This window comes from Schistocerca cancellata, chromosome 1 (assembly GCF_023864275.1).
Source record: "Schistocerca cancellata isolate TAMUIC-IGC-003103 chromosome 1, iqSchCanc2.1, whole genome shotgun sequence".
In the NCBI taxonomy this organism is placed as follows: domain Eukaryota; kingdom Metazoa; phylum Arthropoda; class Insecta; order Orthoptera; family Acrididae; genus Schistocerca; species Schistocerca cancellata.
The window spans coordinates 1208715298-1208733461 of record NC_064626.1 but is presented as its reverse complement, the minus strand read 5'-3'; the positions used below and the strand labels follow the sequence as shown (position 1 = coordinate 1208733461).

General features: G+C 43.5%; 1 protein-coding gene across 2 annotated transcripts in view; it reads left to right on the top strand.

Moving 5' to 3' along the window:
* Positions 1–18164, top strand: part of LOC126094646 (uncharacterized) — a 1573713-nt gene that overhangs the window by 1469251 nt on the left and 86298 nt on the right. For both annotated transcript variants that reach the window (XM_049909153.1, XM_049909145.1), the window contains one exon: positions 10783–11221. In XM_049909153.1, the coding sequence (XP_049765110.1) occupies positions 10783–11221 (439 nt within the window). The remainder of the gene's footprint in view (positions 1–10782; positions 11222–18164) is intronic.

The following is an 18164-nucleotide window of genomic DNA, read 5'->3' as shown; positions in this document are numbered from 1 at the left end:
GTGCACAGCTGTGACTCCTGCAATGGGACGCTGAAGGGTTTATTCTGTTCGATGTCCTTCCCCATGGTCAAACGATCAACTCTGAAGTGTATTGTGCTACTCTTCAGAAATTGAAGAAACGACTTCAGCGTGTTCGTAGGCACAAAAATCTGAACGAACTTCTCCTTCTTCATGACAACGCAAGACCTCACACAAGTCTTCGCACCCCAGAGGAGCTCACAAAACTTCAGTGGACTGTTCTTCCTCATGCACCCTACAGCGCCGATCTCGCACCGTCGGATTTCCATATGTTTGGCCCAATGAAGGACGCAATCCGTGAGAGGCACTACGCGGATGATGAAGAAGTTATTGATGCAGTACGACGTTGGCTCCGACATCGACCAGTGGAATGGTACCGTGCAGGCATACAGGCCCTCATTTCAAGGTGGCGTAAGGCCGTAGCATTGAACGGAGATTACGTTGAAAAATAGTGTTGTGTAGCTAAAAGATTGGGGAATAACCTGGTGTATTTCAATGCTGAATAAAACAACCCCTGTTTCAGAAAAAAATGTGTTGCATTACTTATTGAACTGCCCTCGTATATTGAGAAACTGAACATCCATTACGTACTTGCATGTTTATCTGCGAAAATGGTCCTTGTCTTTACATCAGCATAGAGTTCGAATAGAATCGCTGGAACATTGCAAACCATTCAGATTAATCGAACATCTGAATACGCATAATGCTGCTACCACCAGGATGTGTTCTTTCTCCTCACCCCCGAGGCAGTAATTGAATTAAATTTCAGCCGGGAATAACATTTAAATCAACTGACGACCATTGAGCTAGCGTCACGAATTTTCAAACGTCCACTGCCATGTACGAAGGCGAATGACACCACGAGTGCTAACGTCGATCGAGGGGTGTCGTCGTGATCGTATTGAATGACATTGAGCGGTCACAACCCTTATGGAACACCACATGCAATTAGTTCGTAGTCGGATGGTGATTGATACTTTAATAAAGTACTCTTCCCTGTTCACATACTTTGTTACCTGCTAGAGAGACACTATTTGAACCGTGTTGCAGCATTTGCTGTTAGAACGTAACATCCTAATTTACTTAGAAGTCAGCATCAGAAACGCGCTGCATCGAACGACAGACTTCCTGCCGCCTGGAAAGCATTTCTCTCGTAGACAGTCCCACGGGAGATAGCAGCGGGCGCCCTTGACAGGCACTTTGACGCAAGCCGCAACACCTGTTGCGAGCCAGCCGACCCGCGCGGCCTCGGCTGTTCCGCCCAGGGCACTGCGCAGACGTACATAGGCGGCTGCCGGCCGCTGCTCGCTTTGGCGGTGTTCGGCGTGGCTGCGAGCGGCCAACGCGCTCCGTCGTCACGCCGCGGACCGCGTGGGCCACAAACTGGTTCCCCGGGTGATCTGCATCGCCACCAAGTAAGGCCGCCGCAACACAACCCCACCCATTGTTCCGGAGGCCCCTCCGTCGCGGGAGCTTCTCGCGTGTTGTACCGCATCCAGCCGACACCTGTTCTCGCCTTATCGACCACGTATCGAACACGTTATTGCTTTTTAAGTTCATCTCTTTCCCTCGACTCCATTCATATCCTCTTTTATTCCATTATTTGGATCCTACGCAGTGATATCACCATTAGCAGCAACAACAAACACTGTGACAACAAGAACAACCATTTGCATCCACTAGTGGATGAAGCTCTCCCCTAGACTAATTCACAGCTAGAAGTCAGTGTTATGCTGAGTGTTGTCTATTACCTACCGACCATACAAATGATAGTCGGATGTAGCCCAGCTTCTTTCTTTTCTCTCAAAACGCAACAAATAAATTACTGGGTTGTTTTTAGGCTGCCAGCCACCAGAGCCCAACAGGCAGCACAAACAACGTGCCGTACGAGCGTTACCGGCAAGAAATGGCCGCTATGCGACCCACGTACCACATGAAGAAAATACACTACTGGCCATTAACGTTGCTATACCAAGAAGAAATGTAGAAGATAAGTCGGTAATCATTGGACAAATATATTATACTAGAAGTGACATGTGATTACATTTTCAAGCAATTTGGGTGCATAGATCCTGACAAATCAGTACCCAGAACAACCGCCTCTGGCCGTAATAACGGCCTTGATACGGCCTGGGCATTGAGTCAGACAGAGCTTGCATGGCGTGTACAGGTACAGCTGCCCATGCAGCTTCAACACGATACCACAGTTCATCAAGAGTAGTGACTGGCGTATTGTGACGAGCCAGTTGCTCGGCCACCATTGACCAGACGTTTGCAATTGGTGAGAGATCTGGAGAATGTGCTGGCCAGGGCAGCAGTCGAACATTTTCTGTATCCAGAAAGGCTCGTACAGGAGCTGCAACATTCGGTAGGGCATTATCCTGCTGAAATTTAGGGTTTCGGAGGGATCGAATGAAGAGTAGAGTCACCGGTCGTAACACATCTGAAATGTAACGTCCACTGTTCAAAGTGCCGTCAATGCGAACAAGACGTGTAACCAATGGCACCCCATACCATCACGCCGGTTGATACGCCAGTATGGCGATGACGAATACACGCTTCCAATGTGCGTTCACCGCGATGTCGCCAAACAAGGATGCGACCATCATGATGCTGTAAACAGAACCTGGATTCAAACGAAAAAATTACGTTTTGCCATTCGTGCACCCAGGTTTGTCGTTGAGTATACCATCGCAGGTGCTCCTGTCTGTGATGCAGCGTCAAGGGTAACTGCAGCCATGGTCTCAGAGCTGATAGTCCATGCTCCTGCAAATGTCATCGAACTGTTCGTGAAGATGGTTGTTCCCTTGCGAACGTCCCCATCTGTTGACACACGGATCCTGACGTGGCTGCACGTTCCGTTAGAGCCATGCGGATAAGATGCCTGTCATCTCGACTGCTAGTGATACGAGGCCGTTGGGATCCAGCACACCGTTCCGTATTACCCTCCTAAACCCACCGATTCCATATTCGGCTAACAGTCACTGGATCTCGACCAACGGGAGCAGCAACGTCGCGATACGATAAACCACAATCGTGATAGGCTACAATCCGACCTTTATCAAAGTGGGAAACGTGGCGGTACGCATTTCTCCTCCTTACAAGAGGCATCACAACAACGTTTCACTAGGCAATGCCGGTCAACTGCTGTTGGTGTATGAGAAATCGATTGGATACTTTCCTCATGTCAGCACGTTGTGGGTGTCGTCACCGGCGCCAACTTTGTGTGAATGCTCTGAAAAGCTAATCATTTGCAAATCACAGCTTCTTCTTCCTGTCGGTTACATTTCGCGTCTGTAGCACGTCATCTTCGTGGTGTAGCAATTTTAATGGCCAGTAGTTTAGTAATCTAAACCCCATTCGCTGATGACTATCAGTCATGGCACATATTGTAAGAAGAAATGGAGAAGAACGGATAGCTACTCCCTCCACCACAGGAAACCAATCTAACAGTCTCTCACTACTTCCACCTCAGCAATACCTACGATGTAATATCACGGCCAGCAGAGTACTCATGACGAAGTATAATGGGCTGTGGACAACAAAGCACACCAGTAGCTTCAGAAGAAGGCGTCAACAACCGTGGCTGAAACATCGATTTTATTTTATTCAGTGACAGCTACATAATAACAGCACCGGCCCCTGAAAAGTTGTACGTTGAGTACATCACTGTTTATCTGAACACCTCGTCTCCTAATGTTGTATAGGTGTTGTAAATCATTTATGTTATGGTAAGATTTACAAGAGTACCTAGTGAACTGACACTCTTCGATTTTCTTCATACTTGTGACATTTGGTTGTTAGTGACCGGACGTCAGTTCCCTAAAGCAGTACGATGCATTTCTCAAAATAACTCGGAAAAATCACATTCAAAAATCAAAATATTTCCGACAGCTGGTAAGTAGAAAACATTTTTGTTTTTCTACATAGTCGGCAGAAGCATGGGGTGCGAAAGATGAAGCGTTAGAATCCTTAAACAAATATAGCATCATAATTTTAATAAAACAATATTTTTTAATTACTGGTCCTATTAAAATAAATTAAAATTTGACACAGACATGTGAAATTCCTTATTGTTAAGTGAATTTAACATGCGTCAGTAAAATACTGTTCTAAAAGCAGTATTTTATTTTACTTTTGATGTTTCGAATTTTTGTACGAAATTTTTAACTCATTGCGAATACTCACGTTTTCATGTAATTAGTGATTACAAAGAAAACGTTTATTTTATTAAAAAATTAATATTCAATATTTCTAACAAAACATTTCCATTTGTTAAGAAATATGGCATTTAAATAAAGAACAGTTGCCACAAGGGAGTTTCGTACCTGTGACTTCATGATTTTAAGGCCCTTATGGAACACACTCAGCTGCTAGCGACTATGTTAACAAATAAAAGTGTTTGGTACTTAAATTCCTCGCTACTGAGATTAGATTCAAGAATTAAAAGTTTATACTGATGGTCAATACATTGAGATTAAAATGCTAAATTAAAAAAAAAAGTGGAGTGAGCGATCAGCAAATTTTTAGAACATGTTCAAAATTAATACTAATTTCAGAAAGGGAAATACAAATATCCCACTGAGGACAGGACAAAAAGGAGTGGAACAGGTTTCGGAAAAGTAAAACAAACAAACAAACAGTGTCTTGTATAAGGCGGAACACTCACCAATAATACTATACATGTTACAAAATATCTGAAATATGAGCAATACCCAAAAACTCAATATTAAACACCTAGAAGTGTTAAATCAGTCCCACTGGAATGTGAAAGTGATGGTAGACTTTTTTTGTTTAATATAGTGTAAGTGCTACATCGAAAGAAATCTACATCTACATCTACGTCCATACACCGCAAGCCACCTGACGGTGTGTGGCGGAGGGTACCTTCAGTACCTCTATCGGTCCTCCCTTCTATTCCAGTCTCGTATTGTTCGTGGAAAGAAGGATTGTCGGTATGCCTCTGTGTGGGCTCTAATCTCTCTGATTTTATCCTCATGGTCTCTTCGCGAGATATACGTAGGAGGGAGCAATATACTGCTTGACTCTTCGGTGAAGGTATGTTCTCGAAACTTCAATAAAAGCCCGTACCGAGCTACTGAGCGTCTCTCCTGCAGAGTCTTCCACTGGAGTTTATCTATCATCTCCGTAACGCTTTCGCGATTACTAAATGATCCTGTAACGAAGCGCGCTGCTCTCCGTTGGATCTTCTCTATCTCTTCTATCAACCCTATCTGGTACGGATCCCACACTGCTGAGCAGTATTCAAGCAGTGGGCGAACAAGCGTACTGTAACCTACTTCCTTTGTTTTCGGATTGCATTTCCTTAGGATTCTTCCAATGAATCTCAGTCTTGCATCTGCTTTACCGACGATCAACATTATATGATCATTCCATTTTAAATCACTCCTAATGCGTACCCCCAGATAATTTATGGTATTAACTGCTTCCAGTTGCTGACCTGCTATTTTGTAGCTAAATGATAAAGGATCTATCTTTCTGTATATTCGCAGCACATTACACTTGTCTACATTGAGATTCAATTGCCATTCCCTGCACCATGCGTCAATTCGCTGCAGATCCTCCTGCATTTCAGTACAATTTTCCATTGTTACAACCTCTCGGTACACCACAGCATCATCTGCAAAAAGCCTCAGTGAACTTCCGATGTCATCCACAAGGTCATTTATGTATATTGTGTGTTGCTGTGATGGAATAAAAAATCAATTATTCGATATTGTAGGGTATATTCGAGTAGTACAGCATATTCTAAAAATATTCTAGTTAAAAATTACTCGAAACAAACAGAAATTATCTTTATTCTCGCTTTTTTAAGCGAAACGAAAACAAGTGATGCACTGAAAGCCCATGGTGTAAAGTATGTGCTATAAACGAACACTGTGAGTTTAGTTTATTCCCTGAGCTAGGAAAAAAAATACAGGGTTTTTATTTTATCTGACGACTTTGAAATATCTAGGAAATTTATGATTAAAATTTGTTCGTCTCGAAGGGGGATACCCAATGATACCAAATTCGACCCCCCACCTCATCTCGTGTGTGGGGAAGGGGAAACAACTTTGAAATTTTAAATGAGAACTCCCATTTTTATTACAGGTTCGAATTCTACGGACAAAAATACATAAGTTTTTAGAGTGAAATTTTCCGTCTACAGCGGAGTGTGCGCCGATATGAAACTTCCTGGCAGATTAAAACTTAGTGCCGGACCGAGACTCGAACTCGGGACCCTTTCCTTTCGCGGGCAAGCGCTCTACCAACTTTTTTTTTTTTTTAATCTCATTTTGTTCGCTTTTGTTCGTTGCATCTGCTCAGGGCGGACGTCGTAAGACAACCGTTTAAGTTCGTTATTGATCGATTAACTCAGTTTTTTTTTATTACAGAGTGCACGTAACCCTCTGACCGAACACGCTGAGCTACCGTGCCGGCATCAACTGAGCTACCCAAGCACGACTCACGCCCCGTCCTCGGTAGAGCACTTGCCCGCGAAAGGCAAAGGTCCCGAGTTCGCGTCTCGGTCCGGCACTAAGTTTTAATCTGCCAGGAAGTTTCATACATAAGTTTTGTCTGAAATATTTCTTTTTCTTCGTTTCACGACAGATGGCGCTGTAATCGGAAAAATCAATATGGGTAGAAAATGCTATTTTTTAAAATACAGTCCAATGACACTTGAATTAACCCCCCACCTCCACGCTGCGAGGGTAGGTCAAGCATTTTCCGGCAAGACGAAAAATGGATTTCACGACGCGCCATTTGGCCGTATAGTGAACTACGATTTAAAACAACAGGCAGCGCTGCGCAGTCAGAAAAAGGCTCATAGATTCGTTTAACATTAAGCCTAAAACAAGGTTTAGCGTTACCTATGAACAACGACGCGGACGTCGTAAAAAAAAAAAAAAAATGTGGTAAGGGGTTATGGGACCAAACTGCTGAAGTCATCGGTCCCTAAGCTTACGCACTACTTAATATAACTTAAACTATCTTACGCTAAGAGCAACACACACCCATGCCCGAGGGAGGACTCGAACCTCCGACGGAGGGAGCCTCGCGGACCGTCATAAGACGCATAGACCGCGCGGCTATCCCGCACGGCACGCAGACGTCGTAGTTCGCTACACGGCCACAATGCCGCGTGAAGCAGTCCCCAACTCGTTTTGTCGGAAGAATGCGACGTTGACCTTGTGGTTACCCATTAAAAGTTATCAAATAATTGCCTGTCCTACCCTCGCAGCGTGGAGGTGGACGGTTAGTTCAAGCGTCATTGGATAGCATTTTGAAACACAAGGTTCTCTGCCTATACTGATTTTTTCTTTTACAACGCCATCTGTCGAGAAACGAAAAAAAAGAAGTTCAGAGAAAGTGATGTGTTTTTGACCGTCGAATCTGAATCTGTAATAAAAAAAAATGGGGGTCCTCATTTAAGATTTCAAAGTTGCCCTCACTCTGCTACACAGGGGGCGGGTTAGGGGTTGAGTTTGGTATCATAGGATGTCACCCTCCGACACAAATAAATTTTAATTGTAAATTTTTTGGATCCGAAATGATGTTTTTGAGATACGAGGCGTGTTTTTTAAGTACGTACCGTTTTGAAATTAAAAAAAAGTCGTGCTAAAATATCTCAATAATTTTATGTTTACGTGAAAGCCTGTACCTTCATCTACGCACTGACGCCATTACAATCTGATTCTTCCTTGTTTACGTTGTGTACTGAGTGTTTAAGATGCCTCCGATAATCGTGAGTCCCGCCGAAGTTGAGAAGTACGCGGGACTGCTACGGTCGCAGGTTCGAATCCTGCCTCGGGCATGGGTGTGTGTGATTCCTTAGGTTAGTTAGGTTTAAGTAGTTCTAAGTTCTAGGGGACTTATGACCTAAAATGTTGAGTCCCATAGTGCTCAGAGCCATTTGAACCATTTTGTGAAGTACGGGCTGTTATAAGATTTCTTAGTGCTAAAGGCCTAAAAGCGATCGATATTCATCGTGAGATCTGTGCAGTTTGCGGAGTAAACATTATGAGTGATGGAATGGTAAGAAAGTGGGTGAGAGCATTTAAAGATGGCCGCACAAATGTGCATGGTGAACAACGGAGTGGGCGTCCTTCGGTCGTTAATGAAAGTTTGGTGGAGGGAGTGGACAATAAGGTGAGAGAAAACAGACGCTTTACGATTCCCTCCTTGCGGGATGACTTTCCTAATGTTTCTCGTAGTGTTTTGTACGGCATTGTGACCGAGCACTTGAATTACCGAAAATTGTGCGCACGTTGGGTACCGAAAATGTTGACGGATGTGCACAAAACCAAACGTTTAGACAGTGCACTGACTTTCCTTGAGTGGTACCACAACGACGGTGATGATTTCTTAAGCATAATTGTTACGGGCGATGAAACATGGGTGGCCTACGTCACAGCAGAATCAAAGCAACAGTCCATGGAAGTTGAGCAAGGGCATCGTTTTGCTGCAAGACAATGCCCGTCCGCATGTGGCGAATCAGACCAAATATCTCATCAGATCTTTTCGATGGGAACCTCTAGATCATCTGCCGTACAGCCCCTATCTAGCGCCCAGGGACTACCATCTGTTCCTGCACTTGAAGGAATACCTGGGCGGTCAGCGTCTTCAAGACGATGACGAAGTCAAAACAGTGGAGGTGGAGTGGTTAACAAGACAGGCGGCAGACTTCTATGAGGAGGGTATTCAAAAACTGGTACAACGTTATGACAAGTGCTTCAATATTGACGGAAACTATGTAGAAAAGTAACGGGTGATCAAAAAGTCAGTATAAATTTGAAAACTTAATAAACCACGGAATAGTGTAGATAGAGAGGTAAAAATTGACATACATGTTTGGAATGACATGGGGTTTTATTAGAACCAAAAAAAAAAAAAAAAGTATTGCTAGACGCGTGAAAGATCTCTTGCTCGCGTCGTTTGGTGATGATCGTGTGCTCAGCCGCCACTTTGGTCATGCTTGGCCTCCCAGGTCCCCAGACCTCAGTCCGTGCGATTATTGGCTTTGGGATTACTTCAAGTTGCAAGTGTATCGTGACCGACAGACATCTCTAGGGATGCTGAAAGACAACATCCGACGCCAATGCCTCATCATAACCCCGGACATGCTTTACAGTGCTGTTCACAACATTATTCCTCGACTACAGCTATTGTTGAGGAATGATGGTGGACATATTTCCTGTAAAGAACATCATCTTTGCTTTGTCTTTCTTTGTTATGTTAATTATTGCTGTTCTGATCAGATGAAGCGCGATCTGTCGGACATTTTTTGAACGTTTGTATTTTTTTGGTTCTAATAAAACCCATGTCATTCCAAGCATGTGTGTCAATTTGTACCTCTCAATCTACATTATTCCGTGATTTATTCAGTTTTCAAATTTATACTGACTTTTTGATCACCCGGTAGATTAAGGTACAGGCTTTCATGTAAAAATAAAATTACTGAGATATCTTAGAAGGTCTTTTTTTAATTTCAGAACGGTTCTTGCTTAAAAAACACGCCTCGTATTTCCATGTCTTCAGATAAACCCTTTGTAAGGACTGAGCAGATTCACCGCACTCGCAAATATTCTTGTTGTGTACATAGTTCCACGTAGTAAGCGCGTACACAACTTTCCCACTAGAGCGCGCCCCACTAAGCACAACAGTGCAGGCGCAGCACTCGTCCATCTCCGCACTACGAGATGGTGCTGCCATAGAGACGGACCAAATTCTGCTTCCGCCGATCCGCGTATTAATATGTAACGCAGCCAATGTGATTGCTACTAACGTAGAACCTTTTCTCCTCGTGGATCACAATCGCGCAGTGATACATGAACGTGCAGAAGATAAACGGCAGAAGATAAACACGCCACAATAAGAGCACGAGGCATATTGCTGACACTCGCCTACTTCGTTAGAGCGACAAGTCAAATAATCTGATGGTGTGTGTACTGAAGGTCTTACAGTACGCACACCACAATTCTGATCTTCAAAAGCGAATTTTTTGAGTTGTTTTAAGAATTGCGTCATACTGCTTTGGGTATTGATATCCACCCACTAACCTTTATACGTCATAAGTATGAAGAAAGTCGAAGAGCCCCTTCCGTAAGGTCCCGCCGTTAGAGCGCCGATAGTTTATTTATTGCAAATACAGCCGTCTTCCTCTACATGTACATCCATACTCCGCAAGCCACCTGACGGTGTGTGGCGGAGGGTACCTTGAGTACCTCTATCGGTTCTCCCTTCTATTCCAGTCTCGTATTGTTCGTGGAAAGAAAGATTGTCGGTATGCCTCTGTGCGGGCTCTAATCTCTCTGATTTTATCCTCACGGTCTCTTCGCGAGATATACGGAGGAGGGAGCAATATACTGCTTGACTCCTCGGTGGGAAGGTATGTTTTCGAAACTTCAACAAAAGTCCGGACTGAGCTACTGAGCGTCTCTCCTGCAGAGTCTTCCACTGGAGTTTATCTATCATCTCCGCAACGCTTTCGCGATTACTAAATGATCCTGCAACGAATCGCGCTGCTCTCCATTGGATCTTCTCTATCTCTTCTATCAACCCTATCTGGTACGGATCCCACCCCAGTGAGCAGTATTCAAGCAGTGTGCGATCAAGTGTAGTGTAACCTACTTCCTTTGTTTTCGGACTGCATTTCCTTAGGATTCCTCCAATGAGTCTCAGCCTGGCATCTGCTTTACCGACGATCAACTTTATACGATCATTCCATTTTAAATCCTGACGACACTCGTGTGTTTACAGAGCGAGGAGGACGACGCGCCCAGCGACGGGTACCGGGGGCAGCACCGGGGCTGGGAGAGGCAGCGCCGGCGGCAGCGGGAGCCGGACGCGGGGGCGGAGCTGCCGGAGGCGAGGGAGGCGCGCCGCCACCCAGAGCCGCCCCCGGACTACTCGCCGCCCACGCCGTCTCCGTCGCCGCCGCCGGAGGAGCGGCCGGGCGCCAAGAAGGTGTTCCAGCGCACGCGCTTCTCAGCCGACATCCCGCCTCCACCGCAGCCGCAGCCGCCCCCGCAGCAGACGCACAAGCGCTCCATCGGCGAGTCGTTCCGCAAGCTGGTGGGCAAGTTCCGCACCTCCAGCTCTGAGCGCAAGAAGCAGCAGCAGCAGCAGCGCAAGGGGGGCAAGCAGCGCGCCGGGTCAAGGTCACCGTCGCCTTCGCCTTTCAACAGCAACAGCACAGGTGAGCGCCTGGATAAACGGACCTACGCACAGGCTGCTGGTGCAAATTAAAAATTACATAAAAACTGGTCTTCGTGGTTGTTGTAGTGGTGGTGCGGATGGTGGTGGTGTTAGGGCCGTAATGTATTGGACTCGTCGTACAACAGCAAGGTGTCTACCGCCTCTACTAAAACATTAGACTATCTACATCTTGTGAGCATGGGGTTGATCTGAGATTCTGTTATTCTGTGCGACGCATTAATCTGAGATGTACCCTTTAGCCTGTGGCTCCTGCAAGATGCAATTTCCACCCCCACACTACTACAGAAGTCAGACAGACGCTCCTATCCTTCTAAAGAGAAATGCCTGAAAAACTTTCAGCAATAAATATCTTCTGGAGTCGTCCGCTGTAAGGAAATGACACAAAAATTCACAAAATTTCTTATGTAACCAGTCCACCGCGATGCCACTCAAAAATTCGCTAGCAGGCGTTTAACTATAACTCTGTCCATTCACACCCCACAATAAGTGTGTCGGCCAACACAGTGAACAACGCTTAATCGCAAGGACTCAATATAGAGAGTCGCACTTCAATTCGCTCTCGACAGAGGTGCTCTCCCAGTGAAGTACTGAGGAGAGACTTGTTCTTCGCTCCAAGAGCGACAATGGAATGGCGCCCCTCCATGCCAGACGTCTCTTGCATTACTCCTTCAGCTCAAGGCGTCATAAATATCGTCTGTCAATCAGTATTGCTCTTCTAAAACGGGAGAATGGCGTTTCGTTTAAGGCGACCAATCCGGAAATCTGTAGTATCGGCGTTTGGCGTTTGCTGTCTCCCTGTGAAAATCTCTGGAACTGCGTGCTATGTCTAAAGAATGCGTAGTCTGCCCGCTCCCACACAATGTAGCGGAATTTGCTTTTAAGCCGACACGGGGTCGTTCCTCCTTTCCCTCGGGCGAACGCTGTCTGCTCCACGGGCGTCCACCGGCCGACGTAGATGGGTTGGGACCGGCCTCCTGGCGTGCGGTTATCTCTCTCGAACTAAAGGCTCCTGTGACCGTCATGTCTGGAATGTATGTGTGTACTCCAGCCTCGAGCATTTCAACCATGGTGCGCACTTGCGATTTATTAGTTATTTGCATATCGTTTACATGAATTCGTACGACATTGACTTTATCTTATCGAGTTTGGGTTCGAATGAAGCGTCTTGATCTGTGGAACATGATTGTGAGGGCAGAATATGTAAGCAATGAAGGTGAGGAGACCACGACGTCTTACAATCTGCATGACTGCTCTTCCAGTTCACAATTAAAAAAGGAAATAATGGCATCAGCTGCAGTGCGCATTGAAATACATCAGTGGAGAAAAGTCGAAAACCGACTTTTTCCGTTTCTCACGAACAGTCTCGTTGACCGCCTCGGCCGTCCGGAAACGGTCCCTCACCACCTCAAATTTCCAACTTATCCACAAAGTACTGACACCGTGCCCTGCCCATTATCTTCGTTAGTCGCAGCAACACTCTGATTCCCTTAAGAGTCCGAGCATGTTTGCGCATCTGCACTGAAGGAAGGGATCATTCGGCCATCTCGTCCCAGTTACCCTAGTTATATACAGGGTGTTTCAAAAATGACCGGTATATTTGAAATAATACCTTATTTATGTCTACTGGTCGTAACTATATGCGATATAGTTTCTTTAGCGACTTGTGCGTCTCTTTTTCCGATTATTAGACGTGACGAGCGTGCTGCTGTTCTTTGTGTCTTCTCTGTTTGCTATATCAGTCCTACCTGGTAAGGGTGCAGACTGAGGGAAAATAAAATATCGTTCAAACAAAAGTTTTTTAAGCTCTCTCTTTCATGCGTCAACTACATTTCCTGACGACTCATCGAGTGAATCTAAGTCAGGCATTTTCCTTTTCTGCCAGTATTTTTATTCGGTCGTTTGACAGTAAGCGCACAGTACCAATACTATCAGATATTGGATGAGTGTGATTGTTTCCAATGATAGTTCGGCATTTTGTAATCAAACGATAACACATATTTCAGCGTAATTATGCCCAAAACATTATGATTGCATATATTAAGGATCAACTCTCAATACCTGCACCAGGTCTTACTGAGTTTCACTTCCGTTTTCTAGCCTTGCATCTTCTTTGAATGAAACACCCCCATCCTCGAACACTTAAGACACCTGACAGACAAGGTGTCCCCAGTTTGTACGTTCCTAAATGTAGGTAACAGCTCTCCACATAGTTTTTCTGTATATGAGGAGAAATGCTGTCGTTTCTAATCTGGTTTGGGTTCCAGGAAAAATTATATTGAATTAAGAAGTAACAAAAGTAAATTAAATATGGTGAAATAATAAGATTAAGTTCTTATATGAAAAAAATGCGATTGTGTTTTAGACAAGAAGATTCTTTATGTAATATGTGAAGTAACTACGATCGTGAATACTGGAAGGGCGTAATGAGATAAGTGCACGAATCATCGTCTCGAGGAATGTGAAGATAAAAGCCTCAGTTCTCGACAACACAAAGCGTGGGAGTACTTCACTTGTTTCCATCAGAGAATGTGTCTACGACTTCCGGCCAGTCGTACATCAGCCTTCCACCGAAGACCTCATCCGCCACAGTAGCTGCCGGCCTTGGGCGCTCTGAGGCAGGGAAATACAGGCCAAACAGGAAGTACTGCTTATTAGAGACGTACAATAACGTTGGAAAATTTCAAAACAGTCTGATGGTCTTTCAACGCAAAGCATTTCTCAATCCAAGGGTTGATCTGAAACCTGCATTATAGTAGGCAGGATCTTACTGTAAGAGACAATTACTTTCATTCCTACCAACAGATAACTGTAAATTCTTTATTTCTAAGTAGACCAGAAGGTATGAATAACCTCAGAGGAATTTGCAATAGTAGGTGGGCTTCGATCCCGAAACACTGGTCGCGTGGAATAAGAAGCTGAGAAACTTAGTCAGAACTCCTGACTTTTAGTTCAACTGCTCTGTCCGAATGGTTATTTCCGTAGAACTATGTGAACTGAAGTATGTATAATAAGCCAACACAATGTTCTTCAAGTCAACATAATACGAGTTACTTCTAAGGGCATGTACCGTCGCTTAGTTTTTTGATTAGTCTGTGTTGCCTCCGGTGTACGTTTGTTATTCATCTGGGCATAAATACTGTTACATACACTGTTCCTTTCAGTTCATTGGTGACTATTTCTGATACCACTAGGTAGTTTTTATTTGTTGAAAACTGCATATTACATCTTTGAGAGACCACCAGTTAAACGGTTAGCTGTCACCCTGATGTAGTCTTCCTCCATTATAACACTATCGTCCGCTACTGTTATACTATAACCTTAAAGCTGGCGGCAGTTCGTATAATGAATTATTTTTATGCACGCAATTATAGTCTAAAGAAACAGAGCAGTGTTACCCTCTGAGAGGATTTTTGTTATGTTGACCATGTTGTACCTAACGGTGGTGGCTTATCGGAAGTGAAAGTCAAAATTACGTAAATATTTAAACAGTAACAAACAATATTTTACTTGTCTACACTGTTCAAAGAATAAAGAAAACGGTCGCCAGCCTAAATAGGCAAGAGAATGATTGATATTCTTGTTCAAGAAAATAAGTATGAATAACTTTAACGGAAAAACACAACCTATACTTTGCTACATGCGAGTGCAATGAACTCTGGCACCTGAATACAGTATGTTCACATTAAGGTTAGAGCTACCAGATCAGAACGAACTATTTGCATAAATATAACAGATAACAGAACACACTATTACCTTGAGGACTTAGTCAAACTGAATGGTCTCAATAACGTTACAATTAATATTCACTGTAGAATCGTAAATTGGACATAGGTTTAATATTACTTTTCAAATAAAATCCTATCTGACATGAAATATTGATATGGTCCACAGCAAATTTAGTTACTGTGTGTAGATTAAGTCTTTCACTACGAAACACCTTTCTACTTAGAATGAAAATTAAATGGAATTTACTAACAGTTTATTTCTCACTGTCTTTTGCATAAAGAAAATATTATTTTAATAAATAGTGGTCTTTCTATTAATCTTTATCTAGCATGAGCACAATAGACAAACTGTTGATCCTGTTACTCCACTAATCTGCACTTTTAATACACAAGAGGAGCCCAATATTGTACAGAATTTCTCTTGAATAGCAAGAGTAATTGAAACTTGCTATAATTAAGTAACTTTGTGCATTTGAACTACTTTCAATGGAGGGTGGTTCTTAATCTTAACCACTGTAGCAGAGCATACTAAACACACTTTCAATACACTAAAGAAACAATCCCTTAACAAGCATGAACATGTAACCTTCAACAGTATTAGTTCTCAACTTTTACTGCAGTAGAACACAACTTGAAGTGGTTATAAGACAATAGCTCACCTTTGGTTGATTTTCAACAGACTGCACTGTGATCATTTAATTTGCAGAACTCTATAAGCCACAGTTTTGAGAACATTCACTTTAGAAGTTGGCAACAAAATATTAATAAACAGTTTTAATAGAAAAATTATTTTCAGCAAGCAGCATTTACTATATTACTCAGTTCTGCTACATAACTTTAACTATCTTTTTACTATGTTCAAGTGGCAGTAATTAGTAAAACACTGGGCTTTCCCATTTTCACAATATGGACACTCGGTAAGCATTTTTTGACATGGGAAGGACCCTAAGTGGTTGTGTGACTAGAGATAAAAAATCAAGGTAGGTATAAGAGTTCGAGTATAAGTTACCTTATATTTGCGCACACTAAAACATCCAATGAGCTGATCCTTCACCATACATTTCTACTATTTCTTGGTTCCTTTTCAGTGATTGCGCAATGTGGTGGCGGTTGCATGTTGGTAGGTGGATTTACGGATAGAATTGCTGGACTCTGTCATTTCTTGGTGGCGATGATAGACATCAGTTCCAGAATAGTTCCAGCTCTTTAGCCATCCATCCGAGGCATTGGAAAGCGGCACGGAAAGCTTCTCTCGGCACCGGCACAATACAGGGTGTTACAGAAAGGTACGGCCAAACTTTCAGGAAACATTCCTCACACACAAATAAAGAAAAGATGTTATGTGGACATGTGTCCGGAAACGCTTAATTTCCGTGTTAGAGCTCATTTTAGTTTCGTCAGTATGTACTGTACTTCCTCGATTCACCGCCATGATTTTATACGGGATACTCTACCTGTGCAGCTAAAACATGTGCCTTTACAAGTACGACACAACATGTGGTTCATGCACGATGGAGCTCCTGCACATTTCAGTCGAAGTGTTCGTACGCTTCTCAACAACAGATTCGGTGACCGATGGATTGGTAGAGGCGGACCAATTCCATGGCCTCCACGCTCTTCTGACCTCAACCCTCTTGACTTTCATTTATGGGGCATTTGAAAGCTCTTGCCTACGCAACCCCGGTACCAAATGTAGAGACTCTTCGTGCTCGTATTGTGGACGGCTGTGATACAATACGCCATTCTCCAGGGCTGCATCAGCGCATCAGGAATTCCATGCGACGGAGGGTGGATGCATGTATCCTCGCTAACGGATGACATTTTAAACATTTCCTGTAACAAAGTGTTTGACGTCACGCTGGTACGTTCTGCTGCTGTGTGTTTCCATTCCATGATTAATGTGATTTGAAGGGAAGTAATAAAGTTAGCTCTAACATGGAAAGTAAGCGTTTCCGGACACATGTCCACATAACATATTTTCTTTCTTTGTATGTGAGGAATGTTTCCTGAAAGTTTGGCCGAACCCTTTTTGTAACACCCTGTATACAATTTTTACATGAGCAGTTGACAGTTTGGTAGCTCGTCCCCGACTGACTCTTGGTTCCACCTTTCTATCCATGCCAACCACATTTTGCACGCGCTACTAAGTTTCTTTCCGGAGGGGAACCACATACAAAATAACTAAGAACCCTAAGTGAAGATCAGCAGTCTACATAACAGTAATCAAACATATTAAATAAAACAGAACATTTGCACATATTGGTAGTTCTACACAAAATTATTTGAATAAAATTATTTAATTTTAAAGATAACCAAAGAGATTATATGACAAAGACAAAACATACAATTTGCTCATATTGTACATATTACAGGAATTACACTTCCTACACTCCAAAAGACATCAAAGTTTTTACAAAGAAAGGAGTATACAATTTTGTGTTATCGATTCAATCAAAACATTTACAGAAACTCAACGTTATAACATTAAATAAAACAAAAGGCAAAATAAATCAGTAGAGCGTTAGAGCTATGGTGTTACACAGTCTCGTGAGGAGAGTGTTTGGTAGTGCTGAATTCGGATCGCTGATTATTAAATCGTCGCCAACCATAATAAAATGGTGGTAAAGGAGCAGGCACGTCTCCAAATTCGTTTGCAATATAAGCGAGAGGAACAAGCCGTGTCTTCCAACACACAAAGTATCACGTGTCTAAGCCAGATGCGAAAGCTGCAGTCATTTTGTTTGCGGCAGCGGGCGGCTGGGTTGTTTACCTCCAACCGAGGCGTGCGCGCTGCACGGACAACCAGTCCGCGCACCTTTGCAACGCAGCTACGCCAGCTGACTCACCAGGAATCCGACCCGAGCAGTCTTTCAGCCCCGAGTATGTTCCAACAGCTAACCGCTAAATGCGCACGTTGGCCGTAACACGGGATGCGGATATATAATTATTTTACCGCCAGAGAATCTTCGTGGGTATTTCTGTACGGTAATATGAACCGAGTAAAACTAGCGAACAGCACGACAACCGGTTTATTGCAGCTGCAGCTCATCTTCAGAATGAGGTGTTTTAGTTTAGTTTTGCCACACAACACGCATCGTTTCGAGAATGCAATGTTTCCACGCCTGTGGCGAAACGACACGTTCAAAAGTAATTGTAAAAATCGAATACCTTAAAGAAAACCACACTTTTTCTTTTCTT